General features: G+C 41.6%; 1 protein-coding gene across 6 annotated transcripts in view; it reads left to right on the top strand.

Annotated features, from left to right (window-relative positions):
• The window catches only part of kcnq5b (potassium voltage-gated channel, KQT-like subfamily, member 5b), a 76,611-nt gene extending 49,820 nt beyond the window's left edge, over positions 1 to 26,791 (top strand). The window contains exons 2-16 of one of the 6 annotated variants that reach the window (XM_028972652.1): positions 4,442 to 4,532; positions 6,482 to 6,608; positions 9,873 to 10,048; positions 11,272 to 11,397; positions 12,368 to 12,478; positions 12,699 to 12,794; positions 14,540 to 14,634; positions 15,595 to 15,621; positions 16,663 to 16,716; positions 17,455 to 17,678; positions 18,597 to 18,705; positions 19,501 to 19,632; positions 20,090 to 20,203; positions 22,851 to 22,977; positions 23,821 to 26,791. In XM_028972652.1, the coding sequence (XP_028828485.1) occupies positions 4,442 to 4,532; positions 6,482 to 6,608; positions 9,873 to 10,048; positions 11,272 to 11,397; positions 12,368 to 12,478; positions 12,699 to 12,794; positions 14,540 to 14,634; positions 15,595 to 15,621; positions 16,663 to 16,716; positions 17,455 to 17,678; positions 18,597 to 18,705; positions 19,501 to 19,632; positions 20,090 to 20,203; positions 22,851 to 22,977; positions 23,821 to 24,921 (2,710 nt within the window). In that variant the 3' untranslated portion in view covers positions 24,922 to 26,791. Of the gene's footprint in view, positions 1 to 4,441; positions 4,533 to 6,481; positions 6,609 to 9,872; positions 10,049 to 11,271; positions 11,398 to 12,367; positions 12,479 to 12,698; positions 12,795 to 14,272; positions 14,362 to 14,539; positions 14,635 to 15,594; positions 15,622 to 16,662; positions 16,717 to 17,454; positions 17,679 to 18,596; positions 18,706 to 19,500; positions 19,633 to 20,089; positions 20,204 to 22,850; positions 22,978 to 23,820 lie in introns of all 6 variants that reach the window. The other 5 variants (XM_028972654.1, XM_028972653.1, XM_028972655.1 and 2 more) reach the window with 5 other exon arrangements.
• Positions 26,792 to 27,005: the final 214 nt, after the last annotated feature.

Genomic DNA, 27,005 nt, shown 5'->3' with positions numbered 1-27,005 from the left:
GTCTCGTGCTTTCTTGAGCAGAGGGAGTTTGCAGTTACTGCAGGATTTCAGTCCATCATGACAGTGTTGTTATCAACTGTTTTCCTTGTGACTACATCCCAAGTTACTCTTGAGTAGTTCTGGGCTGTTTCACAAAGATCTCATCATTATTGAAACTCCACAAGGTGACATCTTGTGTGGAGCTCCAGACTGAGGGAAACTGGCAGTTATTATATGGTATATTATATGGTCTTGGCCATGGTGCAGAGTTTTAAATCTGGATAGATTGATTGCTTCTATGGACACGGGTGTCTTTCATACAGGCAACAAGATCCCAATGTTATCTCCGTACCTGTATAACATACAACTGGAAGCCAGAAGTCTTGCTGATTTATAGGGGATCAAATACTTTAATTAATGAAAATGCAAAGTAATTAATAGCTTGAAATACATTATTTTGGATTTCTGTGTTTTATTTTTCTCATTGAGATTGATCATTTTTTTGCAAGTAGGCAAAATGACAAAATCAGCAGTGGTAAAATATTTTTTTCCTCCACTGTAACGGATTATTCCCCACCGCATCGCTCACCATATGTGTGTATGTACAGGCCTTGTATGTCTCAGTGATTAGTCTTATCCGAGGGAGAACAAGTTTGGATTTTATGTTTTTTAGCCACATCGTCTTTCTTTTTTTTTGTCGATTTAAAAAATTGTTTTATCAGAATCTTTTACATTTACATTTAAGTCATTTGGCAGACCTTATCCAGAGCGACTTACAACGTGCTTTCATGTTACCATTAAGGAAGTAATCAGTTCTGGTTCACTAGAACCCCCCCAACTATGAATACAATCTTTTTATTCACTCTGTATACGAGTATACGAGGTGCAGTGCGAGGTGTAATAAGGGCTGTGAGGTAGGATGGGGCTTTGTAGGCCAGCATCAGTATTTTGAATCTGATGCATGCAGCTGCATTTTGTATTAGTTGTAGAGCTCGTATGTAGGGCTGAAACAATTATTCGAATAACTCGAATGATTCGGTTATAAAAAATGTTTGAGGAAAAATCTTTACCTCGAGGCTTTGTTTAATCCGTCACAAAGTCCATCTATTATCATATCGCTCCCGCGGAACTACGCAGTGCCGAGTCATGTTTTACACGGACTGTTTTAACTGAAGATACCGCATAAAAGGCATAAAATGTCTGAAGTGTGGGACCATTTTACACTGCGTGGACAGCGTAGTGCAGGGTATACACTGTAAAACTGACCTGGCTTACCATAAAAGTACTTAATAAATGCAACAGATGGACAAATCTACATTCATTAGCATATAGATTTACTTTCTACCTACCTACCTCATCTGGATACAACTGGAAACTGCTTAAGTTGGATTATTAGTAATACTTGAACTGTTTATTTATAATTTCTTTTTACTATTTTGTTCTTACTCATTATTCTCAGATGGGCTATAGCAGGGGGTACACCCCTTTTTACTTTTTTATTAAAATAAAACTAAGGACAAATAGGATAACCTATGTTTGTGAATTTCATAGTTTTTTTTTCATGTACATCATGAATGTTTCACAGAAAGATTGATTAAATGGGCTTAATTCTGGAGCCAATAACCCAAAGGCTTTGATCTAATTAAAGTGTTGAGTTTGGATAAAAACTTTTTTTTTTTCTGAGGCCAATTGCTTGCTCATTTTAAGAGGATTTTCATGTTGCATAACACACTATTGATAGAGTTGTTTAAAAACGCAAAAGTATGATTTATCCGATTACTCAATTAATCGATGAAAAAAACGACAAAATACTCTATTCCAAAAATATTAGATAGTTGCAGCCCTAGTAGGATGGTACATAGAGGTAGACCACCTTGAAGGGAGTTACAGTAATCCAGTCATGAGATTACTAAGGACTGAACCAGTATCTGGGTGGCCTCTGTTGATAGATAAGGACTGATTTGTCTTATATTGTAGAGAAGGAGCGGGAAAGATTGCTGATGTGAGTCGAGAAGGAGAGTTGGTCGTCTATTGTTACTCCAAGGTTGCTGGCTGTTGTAGAAGGAGAGAGCTGTGAGTTGTCCAGGTCAAGCTGGGGTCTATTTCAGCTATCTTTTTGCTCAATGACAATGACCTCTGGACAAGACACTGTACAAATGTATATTTCCTCTAGTTGTAGTGCAACGTGTTCAGCTAGATGTGATGCTACCACGACAGAGTGCACCCCATACTCATTTCAACAGGTCCTTAGTCACTTGTCCCTGGTTCCCTCATTTCAAGGCTATTCAGGATGATTATGCAGAGCAGAGTATGTATTGTGTTCCTCACTGCTACACGTGCTCTCGCTTTCCGCTCATCGGTAGTTCTGCGGAAAGGTTAAGTGTTCAACTGTAGGCACTAGAGGCCGTGGACACTCAGTAGCTGGCACCCACTAGAACAGGAAACAACACACGGTGGTACAGAGCGGAGGGCGGAAGGGCGGGGTAATTAACCTGTTTCATTAGCATGCCAAATCTTAGCAGTGTTTTTTTTTTTTTTTTATGTGCCGCCTTTTTTTGTGGTAGAACGGCGGACTTTGTCATCTTTCTCTCGTCTATTGTTTTTTGAATATTAGTATTAATTTCTAGGGATGCGCAGAATAGAACGTTCCTCCCCCACAATTTCGGCCACTTGATGCAAAACTAAACCAGTTCCTACAGGGTGTAGCCCTCACAGCCCTCAGTCAACTTATATATTTATCTATGCTGTCACTTGAGTCGTGTTGTAATCGTAGAGTGAAGTAGGCTGACATCAAAAATATTTTTGATCGGCTTATGTTGTTTTTTTTTTTTTTTTTTTTTTGGGGGGGGGGGGGGGGGGGGGTTCAGTTTAATTGTTACGTCTCATTCCATTACTTAGAGTATTTGCCTAATTTTTGTTGTGACATCATGGGACATTGGGCACCTGGCCATTATGGGACATTCCTGTCTTTCGTAAAGTACAGCAAATTGTGAAGAAACATCAATAAATCAAAATACATGGTATGAAAAAAAAAAGCGAACCTACTGCTGCTAGACTAAGGAGGACAGGCACCACTGAATATCATTGAGGAACTTAAAGGAGTTTCCACATCAGTTTCATCTTTGGCTGTAGGGGAATTCAGAATCAAAACTAGTTATGAGATGGGTCTGAGATGGGTTGTGATGTGCTCTTTGTTTTTGTTCCAACGGTGAGAACAAACTGCAGGAGAATGCCTGCTTCCTTTACACTGCCTGTATCGAGTGGCTCAGTAGAACTGAGATATCAATGATTGGATGGCACCAGAACAATTTGCTGATCATATGCACGTTGAGTCATGACGATTGCTGTGGTTCACTACATTTTCACTTTCAGTCTCTTAGATTTCTATCACATTTCTTTTTTCCTCTCTGTCAAATCTCAGTCCCTCATTTTCCAGTTCATGCCTTATCACCACCCCCATTCCCCTTTTTTTCTCTAGACATATTTCACATTCAGTGCTGGCCTAGGTGAAGATCGCTGTTGATCAGACACAGATGTTCCTCTCACCCCACGTTTTTAAGACAGTTATCTGAAGACATGCTCTACCTCAGCCCTCAGTGTGGTTTGGACGCCACTTTAACCACACCGTAATTCATACTAATGGGATGGAAAATGAAGGCTCTTTTGCAGAAAGGATGAACTTTTGGAACAAATCCACTGATTGGAGTCCAACAGATTCTTCCTTCTGTTCTAATTATTTGGAATCTCATGCAACTGTTTCAGAACTCACTGTGTAGAAAGTTGTTTCGTTTTGGAGACATTTGAGAATGCTCACGATTGAAGTTTTTTTAATCACATGCTCATGATGTAGACACAGCTTGCATTGAACGTATCAGGCGTATCAGGAACGAGGAGGTGGGGCGCAGTTGCGCCTGGTGTGGTGGGTTCAGAATGCAGCAGCTGAGGGAGCATCAACCTCAGAGTAGCTGAACTTGAAGGCCGTTGGCTGTAATCGGGGTCGTCAAGCGTGGGCGGTTTCGGGAGTGGATGTAGCATCAGAGACGAGGCTGGAATCGTAGGTGGAAAAGGCGGTCGGTAACATCGGGGGCAAACAGGAGTCAGAAGGACAATCCAAATGCGTGGTCAGGTAGAAGGAAGTCAGCTCGAGGTGAGGTCAGCAAACATTAAATAAATTGACGAAAGAGTTCATGATTGTTCTTTGCTCTTTGCCATACTTTTACACTGCCTGCTATCCTGGGTATGTAGTCCTTCCAGGTTGGCGAGGTCGTCCTGGTGCCCTCTGGTGACCCGGTGGGCGAGTGGCAGCCTTGACAAGGCGATTAGGGACACTTTTTTTGTTTTTTTGTTTTTTTTACAATACCATAATTTTCTTTTGTAGATTCTTATTAGTTTTTTGGAGTGCTTTACCTTTCATGTACTTTTGGAAATTGAAGTTATTTCAATGAATGTCTTATTGTTGCAGGTTTATCCTGGTGTTTGGTTGTCTGGTCTTGTCAGTGCTCTCCACTATTCCAGAACAACAGGATCTCGCCTCCTACTGTCTCCTGATCTTGGTAAGGTCCACCAACACATAGCCCGTGATAGCCACCAACTCTTAGCAGCGTTCAAATGCTCTGGAGCATTTGACACCCAAAGGATGCAGTCAATTCATATATTGAGTAAAAAATTAAAGAAAAAGATTTTTAAAAATTGCACGTCTGTAATATTTGTGTGCCACATTGCATCAAAAGGAGTCAGATGGCCATTCATTGAAAACTGTGCAGTTTTGAATAAATAATTGATTGGGTGGTAAAACTCTTTCACTGTCATGTGAGGGAATGGATGACACTGAGACTGTATTTGGTCAATGCGATCTTCACGGCCTGGTTGGATTTCTTCATTGGACAGGCAGCCCTTGCAATAGTTTTATTGCTCTTAAATACGGTTTGGCCAGAATTTTTCTTCCCAACATCTGCATATTTCCCAGATGATATATATTTGTAATTGAAATGGATTCAAAGTTTTTTTTGTATTATTTCAGCACACCAGGAGGTGATCTGGGATTGGAGAGTTGCAGCAACCGCCAAGTGTAATTCAGATTGCCCAGACAATTAATGCAGAAGTTAGATAAGGGCAGGATGAAGAAATTGTGGCCTAATGATAACCTTCTGTGTAAAAGAGCATATTCTTAAATATTTGTTTCTGGGCACAGATGACTCAAAATGATGGAAAAGGTCACAAAGATCAAATGACCATGCATGGCTATAGGGTTTGTGCCTCTAAAGTATATCCTGTAGCCATCAGTAAAACTCTTTCAGCTGAAATGAGCCTAGTGTTGCTGCAAATGTCAATTAGTGTTATCTTGTTTAATGTGCACAGACAGCATAGTGTAAATTTACTCTCTATTGTGTATGATTCTTGTTTATTATGGGATTCAGCTCTTCCCTGTTCATGTGATGCAAAATGTTTGGCTCCTCGCATCATATTATAGATTTATTCAACTTGTGTAATTGCCAAAATTGTCTAAATAACATGGCCGAATACCACTGTATATAAGTATAATGCCTAAGATTGTGTTATTATAGATTGGTTATATGCAATAATATGTTATATGGAATAAAAATGGTAATTAATAATAGTGTAAATATAATGGCTTAAAATATCTTCTGTGCTCTGGCTGTGTATTCCGTGCAGGATTCGGTGGAAGTAAATCACCTGGTCATAAAATGATTTCTGCATCCTCGTAATGTAATCAGCGATTATGTTATAACTGTAATTAGACTTTCTGCCCCTCAGTTTGTTTTGCCGGAAACGGTATGTCAGATCATTTCTGCGGAGCAACAGGAAATTAGATCATCATTTTTGTAATTATGCCAGGAAGAAGAAGCTGACGCTGGATACAGTGTCATACCCACAGTCACATTCCTACAGGGCAGTTATGAGGTGTAGGTAGTTAGTGACTCGGAAATATTACTTATATTACTGTAGGTTTAATGAGCCAATAAATTACTGACTAAGCATGTGTCATCTGAAACTGCACAAACTCCATATTTACAGAAAAACGGTCATGTGGTTTCAATGTACAAATTATTTATTTTTTCTATGACATAGATTAAAATAAAAGGTTTTAATGGATATTTAAAATGTACGATTGTGTTTTTAAAACATTATGGTGTAAGTTACTTTTCCAGAACCTACATTACACATACACATGAACTTAAATGTTGTGAAGAGTATTCTGGGAAATATATTGTGGGGTGGGGGGAAATACAATACAACCCAGGTTTTTATTTTAGGGAATTACAGTCCCAAACTCACATCTACCAAATCTCTTAAGCAAGGGTCACAACCTTGTCTTTAACAAAACAAGAACTCAATAAGAACTGAACTATTTAGCCAAATACATGAGCCGTGTTTTAAGGTAAATCCCGAAGTGTGCCCTGACACCTTGTCACCAAAACCAGATCTTCAAATTCAAATACATTCCATCTCATCTTGATTTCTTACTCCCTCTTTCTTGAAGGAGTTTGTGATGATTGTGGTGTTCGGTCTGGAGTACATTGTACGCATCTGGTCAGCTGGTTGCTGCTGCCGCTACCGAGGATGGCAGGGACGACTGCGCTTTTCCAGGAAGCCATTTTGTGTCATTGGTAAGTTACGTCCATTTTTTCCTGCGGGTCATGATTACATAAATTCCAGTTAAAGGAATGTGTCAAACCAGTAGAATTGTGTCCCTTCTATGTGTCAGGTTTATTGACAACTAGTAACTGAGCACTGCTAATTTTATATAAAAGATGATGCTGCCACATTTTTCAGTGCAAGAAATTAAAGCTTCAATTTTTGGGTCAGTGGTTGGCCTAGCGGGTAAGGAAGCGGACCCGTAATCAGAAGGTTGCAGGTTCGAATCCTGAACCGCCAAGGTACCACTTGATCAAGGTACCGTCCCCACACACTGCTCCCTGGGCGCCTTTCGTGTCTGCTCACTGCTCAGTAAGGGTGATGGTTAAAAGCAGAATACACATTTTGTTGTGTCATCGTGTGCTGTGCTACAGTGTATCACAATGACAATCACTCAAAAAACAGTTAATACTACATCATTGACATATGTCTATACTTTAAGTGAGTTTTTCATATTAGATCATGTAGATAATTTAGAGCAACTTCACTCCTTCCCTTGTTCTATTGCCCAGTGACACACTGGTAGGAGGTAGTATTTGAATCTCTAGCTATCTGGTTGGTACAGTTTTTTTCTCAGAAGACACCACTAATGATATTTTTTACTTAGACAAAGTAATTCGTCTTTCTAGTGGTATGTAAGGAGACTGGAAAATCATATATTCAGTGTAGTACTGTCAATAATAAATAATATCAATAGGAATAAATTGCTTAAATTACTTAAATAGGGCTACTCTGTTTTTAATGCCTGTCATAATGGTGGCACTTTCCTCATTTCCTCTTGAAATAAACTCTTTTCCAAATACTGACACCTGTCCACATAAACACACACGGCCTCGTGAACATACATACACACAATCACCCCTTTCTCAGCTTTTCTGAATATATATGAAAAATGATCATCCATTCTTTCTTTTGATGGTAGCTGGCTCAGTCTGTGACAAGTGTGGACTATAATGTCTCATCAAATATGATTTGCACTGCATCAGTGCATTGATTTCAAAATAATCAGTTTGTTCTTGAAACAGCAACGCTTTAATCCGTGATCGTTCATCATCTTAAGATGCAATGGTCAGCACCAGAGGCCATTCCCTACCCCTTCTTAACCTGGCAAGACGGGATCATTTAGCTGTGAACACATCAGATTGCCAAGACGGTGGGGACCATTAACAGGTCCTGGTTCACAGCACTCCATAAACATCAGACTGGAACCATTTTCCAGCGGTTCTTGCAGGTGATTCATCTCCAGTCGCAGCCAAATTAAATATGGTTATGTTGACCCAGTTTTCCCAGCATTCTGTGCAGTTTATTTTCTGCAGGAAAAGCATCTTCTGGACCCCCGTTGCCTGCTGGGTTCTGAGGTTAATTTCATGTGATTATCGTAGGAGTAGGCTTCTTACCAGCACTTGAAGGAGAAGGATCTCTGCCCCGTTTTGTCGGCTCTATATGGGAAAAAAAAAACGCTTTAGCTATGGAATGCCATCAAACTAAAATCAGACCAAAACAGGCACTTGTAGGGGAACTGAAGACATGGAGATACATGGACTGGAGCATGTTTGTGCCTGGGTGGTGATTTGGGGAATTTGACTATAAGATGTCTTACAGGAACCTGTGGGTTTGTGTGTGAAAGATTTTTTTTTTTTTTTCACAAGTCAAAACAAGGTCAGTGACATTTGAGATGAAACAGACCACTCCATGCACACTTCCGGACCTTCCATGGTCCAAAAAGGCCAAGCCGTGTGAGACTGAGCCCATTCATGCCATGGGCCTCACGCCCTGGGGGACAGCAGTCACGCTAGCCCTGATTCCTGTGATTGGTTCCTTTGGTCCTGTTGTCCTCTACATGGTGGTTTCCTGTCCAGCTCTTGGACATATACCGTCCCTAATATGTGTAGTATGTCTTGTAATGAGACAGCAATTAGGGTAGGCATGCAACGTCTGATTTAGTGTCATCTTTGCTATATACTGTACAGGTACAAGGAGAGATGAGACAATGGTGCTCCAGTTTTAACAGTTCAAGAACAGATAAGGCGCACAAAAGAGACAATATGTAAATATATTTGTAAATGAAAAATAAATATAACTTTAAACAACCACTATACCTGAGCTGGTTTCAGTCCAGCATGAATGAGATTGTCCATATAGCAGCATGTGCTTCACAAAGACGGTGATGTGTCTTAGAGGTGCAATAAAAGCCAGTCCACAGGTCTGATGCCTTGTGGGAAAGAAAAACGGAAACTATCGCACAGTCTGGTGGTTTGATCCCCAATGCTGCGACAGCATCCGCCGGAGGGGAGGAAGTTGGGGGTTGAGTACGATGCAGGCGGCCTGCATTGTCATGGACCAGATCTTCACCCTTTTCATTCTTACCATGGGGATGTAAACCATTATTTATATATATATATATATATATATACACACACACACACACACACACACACACACCATTATTATCAATTTCTTTGTCCCTTAAAGCAATAGTTCTTGCACTGTCTCTTTTGACCTTTGCAGGTCAAGTAGCTTAATAATGTAGAGCCTACATGGTTCCTACAGACATACTTCTCACAGTGGAGCAGAAAAGCATTTTAAAGTTAAAAAGTAAATAACAATGGGGTACTTTTTGAAAACTTTAAGATGTATCTTCAGTTTTGGATTTCATCTGGTGCTCTCCTCTGAAAGGGAGACTTGCTGGGTAAGAAGATGAAACAAGGATAATGTTGTTTCTTCTGTTGAGCCTTGGAGATGTTTGTGTTCTTTGAGGGTTTGCTGTTATTGTAAAAGTGGATGTGGTTTCTGGACTGAACTTCCTGTGTCCTCCCTCCCTCCCCCCTGTTTTCCTCCTGAGGAAAAAAAACAAGAGACTTGGAGGTATCAGTGTACATACCACCAATTATTTACATGTCTTCCTTCCACCCGCTCCCATTTAGCAGCCATACATCACGCAGTGCAACTGGTGGTGACCAAATGCAAAATGTAGCAAAGTTTTCTTTGTATGCGCCATGTCTGAGGTGATATCTCTGTACACTGTACAAAAAATTATTAATAAACAATGAATAAAAGTGAAAATAAGGGCCTCCAACTGTAGAGCTCAGACTGTAATAAATGAAGCTAAAATAATGCCCTGGTGCTGAATGAATGGACTGTAATCGATGCAGAGGGGCAGTGTACACTTCTCTCTCCTTCACTAGAAGAGGGCTAAACTCCCCATCTTCATTCCTGCCCTCTCTCCTCCATTTCAGACATTATTGTGCTGATTGCTTCAGTTGCGGTGGTGTCAGCGGGCAGCCAGGGGAACATCTTCGCCACATCTGCACTGCGCAGCTTGCGCTTCCTCCAGATCCTGCGCATGGTGCGCATGGACCGACGGGGAGGAACCTGGAAGCTGCTGGGATCTGTAGTTTATGCACACAGCAAGGTGGGTTAGAGGCGTAGCCAGCAGTGTTCTGCCTTCAATTCCAGTGCGTTTTGGAATTGTCGTGTGAATTATCCAGATGCCTTTATCCAGAACAACTTAGTAGTTATAGAGACAGTCCCCCCTTGGAGCAACTCAGGGTTAAGTGTCTTGCTCAGGGACACAATGGTAGTTAGTGGGATTTGAACCTGGGTCTTCTGGTTCATAGGTGAGTGTGTTACCCACTTGGCTACTACCACCTTAATGCTTTATCAAACGAAAAATCCATCTCCCATATGCCTAAACCCTCTAAGCCCCAAAGTACAGTGTATAGTGACAAAGTCACGACTGTAAGCTGTGCTGTAAACTGTTCCTTCCCATGGTTTATTAGGATCAAGAAGCTGAGTGAATTTATCCTCTGCTTTATAAAACAGTCATTTGCTCCAAGAGAACGCAGTGACCCCTGTTATTATCGGGGTGGAATTAAGGAATAACTGAGCAGAGGGAATGTGTTTAACACACCCAGGCAGGTTGAGACAGCTCAGGCTGCAGCTAGAGAACAGCCTCGCTCTGCAGGTTGGGTGTGGCGTTTCTCTGCTGCTCTTTCAGCGTTAAACTCATCTGCATAAACATTGTTGTAAATGGTGGTAATCGCTGTGATTTAAATGTGAAATATTTTCAGTATTTGCACACATGGAGATAGACAGTGAAGGAGTTTTGGGGCCAATAGAGAAGACTGCTCTATCGCATGCGAATTTACATTATTTTCAAAAGGAGCCGCATGGCTGCTGCCTTTTATTCAGTATGGAAATCAGATGCAACTGGATGAAAATATTTAAACACACGCAGTACCGTGTGACAAGCAGTTCACAGTCAGCCCTGAGGCAGAAATTTAAGACATAAAAAGTCGCCCTCAAAATGGATTTTTACACATTTTTATCTCTTTTTAATGCAACAAACAACTGTTTCCTAGGACATTTCTAAACAACAGTTGCCTAATCATTATTCCTATTCATTACTGTGTGCAAGTTGTTATACTCTATATTTTACCTTTCTTGTTACAAATAAAAACAACTATTTGATTAATTGAAATGGGACATAATAATACAAATTGAAAGACTAATGTGATCTGTATTTGAATGAGAATGTTTAAGTGACATAATGCATTCGATTTAGTTTTAGTATAGTCTAGCGACCAGACATACTTTGGAAATGATTTGGCTGTTTTGTTTTATCTGTGGCTGCAGGAGCTGGTCACTGCCTGGTACATTGGGTTCCTGGTGCTCATATTTTCCTCTTTCCTGGTCTACCTGGTGGAGAAAGAGCATAACACTGACTTTGCCACGTATGCCGATGCTCTGTGGTGGGGCACTGTAAGTATCCTCCCCTGAATTGGCAGACAGCGCTAAAATATCCAGGGTGACGTGATAATGGTGTATATAACAGCTGCAAAATGAACGCCATAGCACGGTATAAATAGGTTTGCTCTTGTTAATAAATAATGCTTTATACTGCAAAAAAATCCTCAGAAACAGAATGTGTGATCACATACTTATTGCTTTATTTGTCATCATTTTTGTCACCCTGCGAGAATAAGCGAACATTCTTTAGCATTCATTGATCGCCACCTGGTTGGGAGCAAGGCAAGATTGAAATCCCCCTTTTTTCCATAAACATCAGAGTGGCTCCCATTACCCAAGCATTTTGGGACAGATAGAAAATAATAATCATAATGAGCCTAAATGACAGGAGACATTCCGGTCACGCACGAGGACTCTGAGAGTCACGGATCACTGTGAGACCGCAGCCATTAAATCACTGGGAATCGTTTGCCGTCTTCCACACAAGCATACACTCGCTTACGGAATTGGGGAGGTCATATGAGGGAAGTCAAAGACTGGGGGAAATGCCTCAGATAAAGACATAGCTACCTTACACACATACACAAGTCCCCACGAACGTCTAAACCTACTTTTAAATACATTCACAGCATATGTATACACACATATGCACTCATAGACAGACAACAGCACAGAGGGTTTGCAGCTCATGGGAAAAAAGGGCCCTGAGAATGTCAGGCAATCACAGGATTTGCCCTAAACAGGCCACAAATCAAATTGCATGTAATAGCTGCATTGTTTTGACAGATTTAGGTCTTTTTTTAAAAAGAATTTGCCTTGGCTTGGATGTTAAACCCGCTGACAAAAACACTTTCGGCTTAACGTCTCTCTGTGTGTCAGGGTAATAACTTAATACCAAACCCCTCACTCTTTCACTTAGTGGTTGTATAAACATATACTTTGTCATGGTGCGTAATGACTGTATTTTTTCACTGTGTGTCAGATCACGCTCACCACCATTGGTTATGGGGATAAGACGCCTAAGTCGTGGGTTGGCCGGATGATGTCCGCTGGCTTTGCCCTACTTGGGATCTCATTTTTCGCTTTGCCAGCAGTGAGTCTCATAGAACAAGTATACATTCTGAATGCAAATGTTGAAACGTTCCTGTCTAAACGCAAACGTGTGAACACACCACCCACCTACATAGGGGTGCACAGAAAAGCATTCATTAACATGCATGCATACTGACTATATCACATGTAAACAGACAGATTCAGACGCCATCACGGGCTAAAGTGACCTCTGTTGAACTGGTCCCTGTTGTCTTTTTAAGGGGATCTTGGGTTCTGGCTTTGCTTTGAAAGTCCAGGAGCAGCACAGACAGAAGCACTTTGAAAAGAGAAGGAACCCAGCTGCGTGCCTCATCCAGGTATGACAATCCAGCCTGTATGTTCATAATAAGTTAATATATGACATAAATACAGTTGTCTTTACAGACCCTTATCCTTGGTTATTAGCGCTGTCCATCAGCAGCATGTTTCCATATTGCAATGAACATATGAATTTGTTGTTTGTGGACATTTTTTGGTGCATAGTCAGTTGTCCTTTTGTATAAAATGTAAAATTGTTGTATGTATTTCTATACTATTGTATTCATGAGTAAATATTTCTTACTGTAAAATATTTATAAATAAACATTTAAAGCAAAAATATTGCAACTAATACAATCACACGATTGTGCCATGATGTAATGGTGAGTTAAAATCACCAAGATCTACTAAATGTACCCCAAGGGATCATTACCAGTACCAGCTTTATTCAGTAACTGCACGTTGCTAATGTAGTTCCAATGCTCGGAATAAAGAAGTTGAATAGAACTCTTTGCCCACTGATGGACATTAGTAGCCTTCAATGCTTGTTCTCACATTTAGCTTAGCCTATTTAGTATCAAAGTAGAGCTACTCAGTTGAACAAAAGGCCATTAATAATGACCACAGTTCTAATTAAAACCTTGTATGTAATGGCCCAAGGAGTGCAGATACTCATTCTGTGTACTGGAAATTACATTGACAGTTTTTATCCACTACAGTCCATTAAAACCTGCCTTATAGTTTATCATTTTCTCAGAGAACACCAGATGTTTAAGTGTGCACTGTGCTATCTGTTAACAAAAAGTAGAGTAGAATAGGATTTATGTTCGCAAACACATCCCACAGATGCTCAATCAGATGGAGATCTGGGGAATATGGCACAGATGACTGGAATGTTCGTAAACCCATTCATGATCAAATTTTGCGGATTGGCAGGACTCAGTATCCTGCTGAATGAGGGCACTGCCAATATATCCAGCAAGCTTCGCAGCAAACAGCTTTATGTCAGACCAGGTTTTGATTCCGAGCAGTGGTGGCCTAGCAGTTAAAGAAAGCGGCCCCGTAATCAGAAGGTTGCCGGTTTGAATCCCGATCCACCAAGGTGCCACTGAGGTGCTACTGATCAAGAGTACCTTCCTCACACACACCTCACGGTCCCCGGGCGCCTGTCATGGCTGCCCACTGCTCACCAAGGGTGGTGGTTAAAAGCAGAGGACACATTTTGTTGTGTCACTGTGTGCTGTGGTGTGTATCACAATGACAATCACTTCACTTTCCCTTTTTATGAAGGCAAGCTGGGATGCACTGTGTGACCTCCCACCTTTACATCAGCAGTTGGCCTCTACAGTAGCTCTTTTTGGGGCTGGACCAGGCAGACTAGCCTTTACTCATCATTATATAAATACATATGTGTACCCTTGTGTGTGTATGCTTGCGTATGAATGTGTGTGTGTGTGTGTGTGTGTGTGTGTGTGTGTGTGTGTGTGTGTGTGTGTGTGTGTGTGTAAATGGCCTTCCGTGAATGCTGCGTGTTCAGGCCGCATGGCGGTACAACTCCACGGACGGCAGCAGACCATATCTTGGGGCGACCTGGAGACTTTACGAGGGCTCCATGCCCTCTATAAGGCATGTATGGGTGCCGGTGCTCCGTCCCCTCCTGCCTTAATCCGTGGTGACTGATTACTAATCAGAGTTTTTGTTTCCGTTTCTTTTCTTTTCTTTTCTCTCTTTTTTCTTTGAAACTTTATTTGTTGTTGTTTGAATTCCTCTCCCGATCTCTTGGTTCTGTGTGTTTTGCATGCAGTGTGTTTGGCGTAGTTATGCGGCTGATGAGAACTCGGTTTCCATTGCTACCTGGAAGCCTCATTTGAAGGCGTTGCATACCTGCAGTCCTACAAAGTAGGTACAACTCTGGCAGCTAGTGTATGTGATTGCTCTCCTCTTGCATTTATACCGTCCTTCCATGATTGTGTCTGAAATTTCCTATGAAATGATGCTCATGATCTCCTGCTTTGAACGATTTCCTTCACTGCTATTCCCCCCACCCTGTCAAGTCTAAAAAAAGTCACAACCATTAAATAGGCCTGTATTATCCAGGCTCCCCAGAGAACAGTGTCTGTTGCGTCTGTGGAATTGCATGATTCTGATGAATTAGAACAGTCATAAGTGTGCTCACGATTGCTTAACACCAACCCAAGCACACTACGAGCAAGTTATTATTTATATTGAGTGGCCACCTGAGCCAATCCGCAGTAACCATGGTTATGTCCATTGCAGTGTAACAGTGGGGTGTAGTTTGCCTCAGTTTGAATCAGTGGAGCCTGGAAATACTGGAAGAACCATTTACTCATCGCCCCCCCATCTCCCTCTGTACACACAGATTCAAAAGCATGCATTTATACAGTAAGATGCGTTAATGCGAAATTCAATAGAAAATTAGGCCAAAGGACATCCACACGCACATGCCAACAGACACACACATACACACAATGTGTACACTGTGCAGTTTTAAAGAAACAGCCTCAAGGAATCTACTCTCCTGTGAGCCATAATCGGCCCTTGACACCACATGTGCCACATTGCCATCTCCAAGCATGCTCGTATTCTTTTCTTCATGAGATGTGCCTGTTTAAGTCGTCATGCCTGACGGTCTCGGTTTCCTCCTATGGCTGGGCTGTTTTGCATGTGGTTTGTTCTCATGCTTGACTATGTGTTTTATTCACTTAAGCCCAAAACAACATTTTAAGGCTTTAAATGACTTCAGGCTAGCTTAATTGTTGGGGAATAATTTAAATTGCTTTGTATAAATAATTTATGTATATTATTTGTCTTTTTCCTCCTCACTGCCTTATTCTGAAGGAAGGACCAGGTGGAGTCAACTACAAGGTATGTAGCATCACTAGTTTAGCTCTCTAATGCATATAGTAAAGACTGTTAAGTACTGGGATGGAATATATAGTTTGTCCTTGCCCGTCCTTGGCATACATGTGAACAACACAAGCCATAGCCATGCTGCCGACCCGTCTATTTGGTGCTGTGCTCAGATTGCATGTCCTCCAGAAGGCCGGGTTTGTTATTCCAGAGTTATCTAGAGAAGAACGCCCAACTGCTTATGGGTCCTTTTAGAAAGCAATTCTGCTTCATCTAAAGATTAACTGTCATTTCAGGATGTAGTTGGTTCGCTATAATGCTCCATTCTTTCACTGGCTGAAGTGCCTGGTATGGGATGGAAGGCAAATAAGGTGTAATTGTGTTTCTTTTTGTTTTTTTTATTACATTGTGTTTTTGTGCATTTAAGGAGAAAGGATCACCAGTGCTAAGAACACGTCTGAGCAGGGAGAGTTATCTAATGTCTTATACAATTCTCCTGTATAGACGCTCATGTGGAAACTGCTCTGAATGGCGTTTTTTTTTTTCTTTGTCCATTAGTCCCTTTGTGGCTCTGTTTTTTTTTAAACTTAAAGTAAAACCTTAGGCCAGTTTCTGCATTATTACGAAAGAAGGGCTACAGATGTTAGCTGTGCTGAAGCTTGTTGGGTTATTGCGCTGGTATGTGGGGGGTTTGAAGGACTTCGGTGACTGGAGGTAGAAAGAGATCACCGGAAGCCATACTTTTTCATATGCTCATTAAATATTGAACTGACAGAATCTTTTATTTAAACCTTTGTCTTATTGGCTTGGTGATCCTCATTCCAACCTGTCAGAGTCTCACTGGTGAATCGACAGTGGCTAGTGTGGCTTCCTGTAAGCCAAAGGAAATTAACTGATGATCGCTGGGGGGTCTTAAACACAGGAAATGTTCCGCTTCCTCAATCCAAGTCAAGTTTCTGGTCAATTTCATTTGTTTATTTGCTTTTTAGCAACCTTCTTAAGAGTAGTGAGTCCTAATATGTCATTTTTATCCTGTTTCATTCACTCACTCTGTAGTAAGGTTCTAAGTAATAGCCTGAAGGTCTTCAGAGCTGGGCAGAAGAGATATAGGTACAATGCTTCCTGCTCATTTTAATCTGGGAATGCCAACTAATTATGGGATGCATGGAGACAATAGGATTATGTGCCAACCCAGAAGCAATTTGCACTCAATCTCAACTACCGTCTGTTAATCTGTTGCTGCCTGTTGCTCAGTGGTTTGAAGCAATTGCCTTATTGGATTGAAGATATTTCGAGGTATTTAGAATAATGGGCCATCTGCTGCACATCTATCCTCACTGTCACCAGTTTTAGAAATGTTACAGTAAATGTTTTTAATTAATTATGTAGTGCACCATTAAGCTGACATCAACACCCCCTCGTCGATTTATTTTAATTTGCTGTAAATACAGTTTGATTTTGCTAGCTGGGCATCTTACTACTTTTTTAACCCCCTGCTGTAGCCTCTGCTTTCATGCAGCTGTAGACTGATGGTGCAGCGACTGTGTTTTCCTGTGTCCAGTCCTGCATGTTGTGGTTATTGGACATGAGACAGAATTCATTCAGTAATTCATTTAGAGTATTTCTGCATGTGGATGACGTGTTTTAGCTCAGGGTTTTTTTTTTTTACGACATTTGACACAACTCAAATGTCAAATTACGGTGATTTATTCTATATATAATATTATACCATTTGCTGTCTTTTCTTTATCTAGTTGCATACAGTGCATGATGTCCATTTGATAATTGTGTTCTGGAGGACAAACATTGCGCAAATTCTCCCCACTGTAGCGATCTTCCTTTTTCCAGCAGTCAGAAGATGAGTTTTAAGGACCGTGTGCGAATGGCCAGCCCGCGTGGTCAGAGTGTGAAGGGGCGGCAAACCTCAGCAACGGACCGGCGTTCTCCAGGTGCCGAGATCAGTGGTGACGGCTCCAGCCCTGCAAAGGTGCAGAAGAGCTGGAGCTTCAACGACCGCACCCGTTTCCGACCCTCCCTGCGCCTCAAGAGCCAATCACGCTCCACGACTGATGGTGAGACTCCACAAGATACATTCACACAAAAGCTTACCCATCTGGGGACATTGGTGTCTATATGTGGTTCCTTGACATTTTCTCTTGCTGCCAAACCAAGCACAGTGGTGGCCCAGTGGGTAAGAAAGTGGACTCATAAGAGTAAGATTGTGGGTTCAATGGCACTATGGTCATCTGGCCCCACTTGGCTCCCCACTGCTCACCAAGGGGGATTGTTAAATGCAGAGGACACATTTGAACCATTTATCTCCAACTTAATTTAATTTAGTCAGTTCAGTAGCAACTTGTTCATATTCATGGCAACTTGTTCATATTCATGGCAACTTGTTCATATTCATGGCAACTTGTTCATATTAATGGCAACTTGTTCATATTCATGGCTAAACTTTAGATTTTGGCACCACAGAGCGCTAAAGAGCATTTTTGTCACCTTTCTACTTCATGTCCCATCCAGCATTTGAAGAAAAAAATCATTAAACTGGAAATGCTGACGCAGTGGATGTATTCTGGACCACATGAAGTGCCTGTGGGCAGATTGATGTCAGAAGATGCGCTGACTCTCTACATGCTGCTCCTGCAGGAACCGGTTTCCTGTCCCATTGAAGGCAGCAGTAACTGCCGGCCGTAGATAACCTTTCATTCGAGAAGGAAAAGTGCTTGACTCTGCACTTCACCTCGGCGTGGCTAAATTATGCTCGTAACTCTCTGTGGTCATACGGCGTAGGGCGCAACAAATGTCCCCATTAGTAACCTGAAATCATATCTCTCAGTAGTTTCCCTCCCCGTTGGCGCTCAAGTCAAGTCATATTTCCTTTTCTTTCTGTTTGTACATCAGTCGTTTTTTCCCCAGTGGTTTGTTGAATTATTTGCCTTTTCATCATTCGATTCTCTCCTGACCTCCTCCTCTGTGTCTGTCAGGCGATGCTGTGATGGGGGCAGACGATGCATTCGACGAGAAGGGCTGCCACTGTGACATCTCGGCTGATGACCTGCTCCCCTCGGTTAAAACCGTCATCCGTGCCGTCAGGTGAGCTCCTCCACTTCCACTCACAGCGGAGTTGCACCCACACAGGGTCATCGGTGCGCTTTTAAATGTTCATTTTATATCATCTTTCAGCACTTAAATCTTGTGAGCAGTCTTTTAGCCTGTGTGTGTGTGTGTGTGTGTGTGCGTGTGTGTGTGTGTGTGTGTATGTTGGGGGGGGGTTCAGCTAAGTCTGTTTATGCGTGTGTGAGCATCCAGGCTATGACTCATTTTCTGCTGTGTTGAAAAGCCCATTCTGCATGTGCTGTTTGGCTGTGAGGCTCCGGCGCTGTGAGCTGGAGTGGGCAGGTGAAGCCGCTGTCTTTCTCTCGTACACCCAGCAGAGCACTGGGCTCAGGTGTTTGTGTGTGTGTGTGTGTGTGTGTGTGTGTGTTTGTGTGTGTGTGTGTGTGTGTGTGATTTCTGACTGAAGACTCCTGGGTTAGAACTTTCTCAGGGTTCTTGGCTTCCACATTCTTTCATTTGATTTGCTCTGAAAATGTTTTCTGTGTAAGACGAGAATATATTTTCTCTGCCTTTCCTTTATTTTTTTGTATTAGGAAGCCCAGATAAATCCAGATTGTACTGTAATTTCAGCCAGGGAGCCACAGCAGGCAGGCATATGCGGGTCATTTACTCCCTCTTGTGGAGACTCTTCTGCATTGCTCCAATTATTTCACTTATTTTATTAAGACATGACTGAATGACACTTTTGAGTACCCAAATATAGAATTCATATTATTCTTGGTAAAATGTAGGAGTGCTATTATAACACAGTCTTCATAATAACCTTTGCAGGATAATGAAGTTCCATGTGGCCAAGAAAAAGTTTAAGGAGACGCTGCGTCCATATGACGTGAAGGACGTGATTGAGCAGTACTCCGCAGGACACTTGGACATGCTGTGCCGTATCAAGAGCCTGCAGACCCGGTGAGACCATTACACACTCGCACACACACACACACACACATACACACAACTTTGCAAGTCTCAAATACATGCACCCAAAACAGTAACATTTAGATGCATTCTAAAGCACACACTTTTAAAAACTGTGCACACACACACACGGACACCCCCGACGGCTTTGTTTACCACTAAGTGCTTGAATTATCACAAATTACCATGTGACTCCCCACAGAATAGCTGCTAATTAAGGCAGTAATGGTTTTAACTTTCGTCCTATTGGAGCTCATCGAGTCATGAACCGACATTTTGCTTTTACACTATGTGTGGAATATGAGTGGAACAGCTGCTGTGGGTGAATATGTTTTTACTTAGTAGATATGCATGTGTGCGTTGTGTTCCTCCACATATGTTTCTGTATGTGAGGTGTGCAAGTCCGTGATCCTGTGTGAGTATTGGCTGACCAGTTTATGTATTACAGGCTGGACTCAATTGTGGGCCCTCAGCAGTTTCTGAGCACCAGAGCCAAGACCTTTTCCTCTCCTACCTTGCCTTTGTATTACAGCCAGCAGGGGAGAAAATACAACTCTCAGGGGTCAGCTTCCAAGGATTGTATACCTCTTTTCTCAGGACCTAGATTTAGAACCATGTGCCTTGTTGTACTCTGTGTATTACAACCTTTCAGTGTCTGGACTAATTTTTACCTCACTAACAAAAGGCAGCTCTTTGTCAGTACATATTATCACACACACACACAGACCTCTTTATTACAAATTATATCATTATTTGCATTTTTTTACGTTATACAGTTGTGGCCAAAATGACACAAATACTGTTACAAAGTTTGCTGCTTCCGTTTTTATTATGGCAATTTGCATTTACTTCAGAATGTTCTGAAGATAATGATCAGATGAATTGCAAAGTCCCTCTTTGCCATGAAAATTAACTTAATCCCCCCAAAAAATATTTCTACTGTATTTCATCCCTGCCACAAAAGTAGAGGTGTGAACCTTCACTGATCATGATTCTATTCTATTCGATTAATGTGTGGGGCTGGTTCTCATCCAAGGACGTGCGCTCACTCACAATTTTGCCTAAAACACAGCCATGAATAAAGAATGATACCATGGTACCTCCGACAGCAACTTCTCCCAACCATCCAAGAACAGTTTGGTAAAGAACAAGGCCTTTTCCTGCATGATGGAGCACTGTGCCATAAAGTGAGAACAAAACATAGAAATTTTTGGATCGTGGTCAAGAAACGCCTCAGACCTTAATCCAATTGAGAACTTGTGGTCAAGAGGCGGGTGGACAAACAAAAACTCCAAGCACTGATTATGAAGGAATGGGTCGCCATCAGTCTGGATTGGGCCCAGAAGCTGATGACAGCATGCCAGGGTGAATTGCACAGCTGGAAAAAAGGGCCAACACTGCAAATATTGACTCTCTTGATGTAATTTTCAATAAAAGCCTTTGAAACTTATAAAATGCTTGTAATTATACTTCAACACACCTAAGAAACAACTGACAAAAAGCAGCAAATTTGTGTCATTCTCAAAACCTTTGGCCACTTTTGTAGAACAAAACTGAAAACACAGGACTGTGAAACAATTCACGTGAGGTTATGCAATAAACAAAACAAAAAAAATAGCTAACAAGGCAAAAAGTGGAACATCTGCGTCTCCAAAGCAGGGAGATTTTGCTGTGATGGCAGCATTTCACACTCTTGTCTGTTGTCCACCACTGTAAAAAAACAACAGGGATGGCTTTCCAACAGCAATGAAGGTTTATGCTGAAAACCTTATCATTCCCTACCAATGTGCTAGTGTACACTACTAGTCAGACGTTTGGACTTCTGTTCTATAATGTAGAATATGCCATCACCATAAACAAGTAGGTGCATCCAAACTTTTGACTGGTAGTGTACATAGACCATATATGTAGCGCATGTGTCCACTTGGTGTCTAGGTGTAGAATACAAAGCACTGAAAGCCCCTGAGCATGCTAATGTGAATTAAATAGAATGTATTCAAATCTCATTCCGCATGTGTAATTACAGTCATGAAGCTGATCCCAGTGCTGGGAGGCTGAGGCTGGTATTAGTGCAGCTAATGCACCCTGACTCACTCTTCCTCAGGGGTTTCCATGGCTACATGGTGACATTTCATCAACCAATTTCTACAAAGAGGCCATCTTCAAGAAAAAAAAAATTCAGATCATTCCATACTCCATATAAATAAATATAGACTAATTCAGAACCAGGAATTAGGAATTTGAATGCATATTTAATTAAACTGGTTGATTGTTAGATGGCAGTGGTTCATCTCTCTCCTAAAACACAAATAACACTTTAACCGTTATTTTCTGCTGACCTCCTAAATATATATGCTGACTTCTCTTTATTACTGCAATTTTTGCAATAACCCCATTCTGCTGTTAACAGGCTCTGAGAATGAATAGAGTGCCATCGTGTGGTGAAAAACTTTAACTACCAGTATTTCATATCTAAATTAGCATTTTAATTTAATTAAACTTGTTTGAAACTCTCCCCTTAGAAAGAATTCTGATTCATATTTGCTGTGCTGCATGAATTCTCCAGGATGCTTGTATTAAAGTGCTGATAATTCATCTGCCTGTCAAAACACCAACATCATTTTTTTTTTTATTTTAAAGACAGATACAGTGGTTAAATAATTACTGAACACTTCAGCAAAGTAAACATATTTCTAAACGTGATATGAACATGAAATTCATACCACCAGATGCCAGTAACAATCCATCCGATTCATTAAAATGACAGAATGAAATGCATTCCTACGGGAGAATTTTATGTGAAGAGCAACTTTAGAAATACATTTACTTACTGATTAACATTTTTTCTTTTTGGTATGTATTTCTGTAAATCCTGAAAATATTAGCGAACACTGCCTATGTACTATGTACTATGTACTGTGTACTATGAATCGATTTTCAGCCCAGAGCAACAGAACAGGGAATGTCTTTCCTGTTGTTCTGTGCGATTGTGATCATGTGAAGTCACAGTGAAATTATTGAGAGTGTCTGTGCACAAATTCTAACACTTCTTTTCCTCCTTCTAACACATAGATGCTTTTATTTCTTGATGACCATAATCTCTGAGGAGGTCTTGCTCTTTCTTCCCCGCTTCTTCTTCATTCACTTCTTTCTTCATTCTGTACATCTGTTAACATGCTGTCTAAATGTGTATGTCTGTTTTATGTCAGGGTGGACCAGATTCTAGGGCGGGGTCAGGTGCCTCTGGATAAGAAAGTGCGCGAGAAGCTGCTGTCGGACGGCGATCTGTTGGAGGACGTCAGCATGCTTGGACGTGTGTGTAAGGTGGAGCGGCAGGTGAGGCCAGTTAGCAACTTCTCATCTCATACATCATCCTGGCAAATTGATTCTTTTTCTTTATCCGTCACAAATCATGTGAGGTGGCTTAATGCTTGGAGGCTGCTGTCACGAGCAGCAGGACACATTTGAATACATTTACATAAAACAAAGCTTCAGATGTCTGATTTAAAATGTAAAACACTGTGGAAAGAACGTTTAACAAAGTTAAAGCACAGTAACTAATCAAAGTCATGCCTAATACCTAAATAACTTGTTTTATAATTATAATAACTTATAACCTTCATATGCATCAGATTAGGGCAATATTCCTGTCAAACACAGAAATGATGGAGAATGAGGTAGAGATGTAAAAAAAAAACCTTAGTTAACCTCAGACAAAGATGTCTTGTCTACTTCTGAAAAAATTATTATTAAAGCATCTGACATGGCAGCTTATCAACAATGTGTTTGCTCCTTTTTATTAAAATCTTAATTGTTTCAATGAAGGGGATTTCATTTTAAACTCTGGTGGCCATCGGTAATATAGAAATATTTGTAGCAATGTTACTAATTAAAGTAATGCCACTGTTATGGGCAGTGTGGCCTAGAGGTTAAGGAGGCGGCGCTCCGCCAAGGTGCCACTGAGCAAAGCACCGTCCCCACACACTGTTCCCCGGGCGCCTGTCATGGCTGCCCACCGCTCACTCAGGGTGATGGGTTAAATGCAGAGGTGTTTCACAATGACAATCACTTCACTTTTTAAAGTAGTAAATGCAGAATCAGAAAAAAGTAACTTTATTGCTGGGCAGAATTTCCTTCATTGGTGTTTGAAGTGTCTAGTTTTCTTCTGTCGTTTCACAGGTCCAGTCCATTGAATCCAAACTGGACTCCTTACTTGACATCTACCGGCAGGTCCTACGTAAGGGTTCATCCTCGGCCAACACGCTGTCCTCTCTGCCCCTTTTCGAATTGGACCAGACATCCGACTATTCAAGTACATTCTTCAACAAGGACCTGTCCTGCCCCGCCCAGGTTCCCCATTCTGTTAGCTCGAACCTCCCTCGTGGTCTGCACCTCATCCTGGCCCCGAATGAAATCAATCTCAACCTTGGCAACTCACCCTCAACCGGCCCCTTCCACCCCCAGCCTGCAACCCCGGACAGCTATTGCGCCACAAGCCCAGGCCCCATCCTCACTCCCAACAGTCTAACGTCCTCACTGGGACACTTTCCAACCCTTGGTCACCATCCATCTCTTCCTCCGATGGTTCCCACCACCACCGCCACGACCACGACCACAACCACCACCAGTTCTATACTGCAGCTCCCACCTGTACCTCCTCCCAGCCGGGCGCAGGCCTTCCCCAGGGAGGGCGCTGCAAACAGGGGAGACTTTCACTCGGCCTGCCTGGTGGGGGTCCCTGAGGAAACTGTCGGAGTTCTAGCTTCTGGACTGGGAAGGTTGCCGCCGCGTAACCGACTGAGTGCCAAAGAGGACGGCTCCTGGAGGAGGCACATGAGCCTGGAGATGGACCCTCTTGCTCCTGTCTGTCACAGCTCCTCGTCCAGCCCTGAGACTGCGGATCGAGGTCTGGGAAAGTCTCTGTCTGTTCAGGACCTCGTTCAGCCCACCCTCGAGAGGGATGGCCACCCCAGCCTTTCATCCTCTTCCTCGTCCGCCTCCTCGTCCTCTGCTCCGTGCAGCAGTCTCGAGTCCAGTGCTGGGGGCACGAGCAGGGTCCAGGGTCCAGGTGGCTGGGGAGAGGCTGACCTCATCATCAGCGACAGGGACCTTGATGCCCAAACACAGAGCTTTGACTTCCTAACCACAGACACCACCTTCTCCTCAGAGCTCCTAAAGACAACCACAGAACTGGGCTCAGGCCACAACCTCACCAGAGGTCAAGACCCTGTCAGGAGGGGATCAGAATCTATCAGTATGTCCCATATCCGGCTTAAATAGACTTTTCCCTACAGAACTTTAATAGATTAGGATAGTTTTTAGGGGCATTATCTACTCTCTTCAGTAACATTCTTTCATTAAAACATGCGTACACGTGAACATGCATAACATGCCACTGCATGATTTAACATAGAAATGTACAGACATGGAGGAGCGAGCAACCACGAAAGAGCCACGTGAGGAGAAAACTTTGCATGATGCTGGCATGTATAGTCAACCTCAACCTGACATTTAGTTCCCTTCTGTCCTCTAATATTGCGGCGGCACAGCAAACGAGGAAACATTATGGGTCAGTTTCCTGTTCATGGATTAAGACTAGTCTTGGAGTAAAAGAGAACTTCAAAGGCTATCTCCATTCAAAAGTGCATTTAGTCTAGGACTTGGCTTAATCTATGACTGGGAAACTGACCCAGAGGTTCGGGTTCTGTGCTTCATTCAGTGAAGTGATGAGCTTCATACACCATTTGACTGTATGATTCATTGACAGCCACTTACAAGTGCCATACACACTGACGGACACATTTGCTACTGAGTACTGTATTGTACAGTTTTGATATTTACATGTTTTACCAAAAGAGTGTCGTGAAGATTTTACAGGCAGGCAGGTTATTTGGAGTCATCTGCCAAGTTGATGTTTCATCTGAATGTTGTTCAGCGTCATCGGCGTTTAACCATTCAGATCTAACCTATATGCATCAGGCCGTAGAACAAATATAACGTAGCGCTTTCTACTAATCTGTGATGGCAGGACGAGAGATTTAACACTGCATAATAAACTGGTGATGTATGGCCCTCCACAAAAACAAATGTGGAGCACTACTGTCCATTTACTCCAGAAACCAAACTGTTCGACAAACATAGTATATAGAAATATGGATGCTAGAATCATGGACAATTTATTACTGATTATTGTCATGGTAATTTTACATAACTAAAACCACAGAGGAGTTCAGGAAATTATCATTGATTATATCAAGGGTTGAAATTTATTAGACAGCCAGTGAAGAGATGTGTGATGTATGGGAAGCAGGAAGTATTTAAGAACAAATTGTGTTCAAATTTTAAAAATGGCTTCTAAATGGCATGCCAAGTGGAGTGTTTGCAGTATACAGTGATCTGAATGTAAAAATAAAAGCTACTTCATTTGGTCCTATTCCGCAGAATAAAGACTGTGCACCCACTTGCACTCGATGTTTGGGAATCTTGCAGTTTGTCTGGATAAAATACATATTGTGTCACCCTAGATACAGACCAGTCATTGAGTCTTTGACCTCTTCCCATCACTAGAACCAAAATGGAGCAATTGATCTAGATGATTTGGTCTGATGAATGTATGGACATTGATTACCTGGGGTGGTATATTACTTTTTTTGGATATGAGGCCAAGATCTTTTTTTAAAAACATTTTTATTGAAACGTCAGTGCTAGTATCAGAATGTATTAGGCTTTATTAAAGACCCATGTAATAATAATACTGATCAACCTACAGTAAAAGGCACATTCTGCAGAAGCTGTAATGACCGGGAATGAGATGTATTGTACGGTACAGAGTTACCTCTGCCATTTATCAGAACATTGTTTTTGGGAATGCTAAATGTAAATGGTGCCTTTCTCATCTGTCTGTGTCCAAAAGAGTCGTCCTATAGTGCAATCTTTCTTTTTCAACGGATCCATCGGGTGGGTTTTTATTTTCAAGCCAGAAAACGAATCCACTGCAAACTAGCCTTTAACATTTTTCAAATTTCTTTTTTTACATTAATATGATGTATTTCGACAATGAGCACAATGAAGATTTTCTGGTAGCTTGGTTAAAGGACGTAATGCAAATGACCTTTTATTCTCATACTGATAATAAAAAAAGGAAATCAAATGCTGGTCTGCATGTTCCATTACTGCTAATGCAAAATATAATAAATATGTTTACACTTCAAAATTGGAACCTTCTTTCATTTCAGGCATAGATCCAACAAGGTCCAGAAGACACCTGTAGCATGTTGGTTGTTAGTCTTTTTTAGGTTGAACATTGTAATGAATATTATATCCCTCCCTTGAATATTAATAATTAATATTCTTTTGGCTTTTAA

This window comes from Denticeps clupeoides, chromosome 3, assembly GCF_900700375.1.
Source record: "Denticeps clupeoides chromosome 3, fDenClu1.1, whole genome shotgun sequence".
In the NCBI taxonomy this organism is placed as follows: Eukaryota; Metazoa; Chordata; class Actinopteri; order Clupeiformes; family Denticipitidae; genus Denticeps; species Denticeps clupeoides.
The sequence above is the reverse complement of the archived record's forward strand: the minus strand, read 5'-3'. Positions and strand labels throughout refer to the sequence as shown.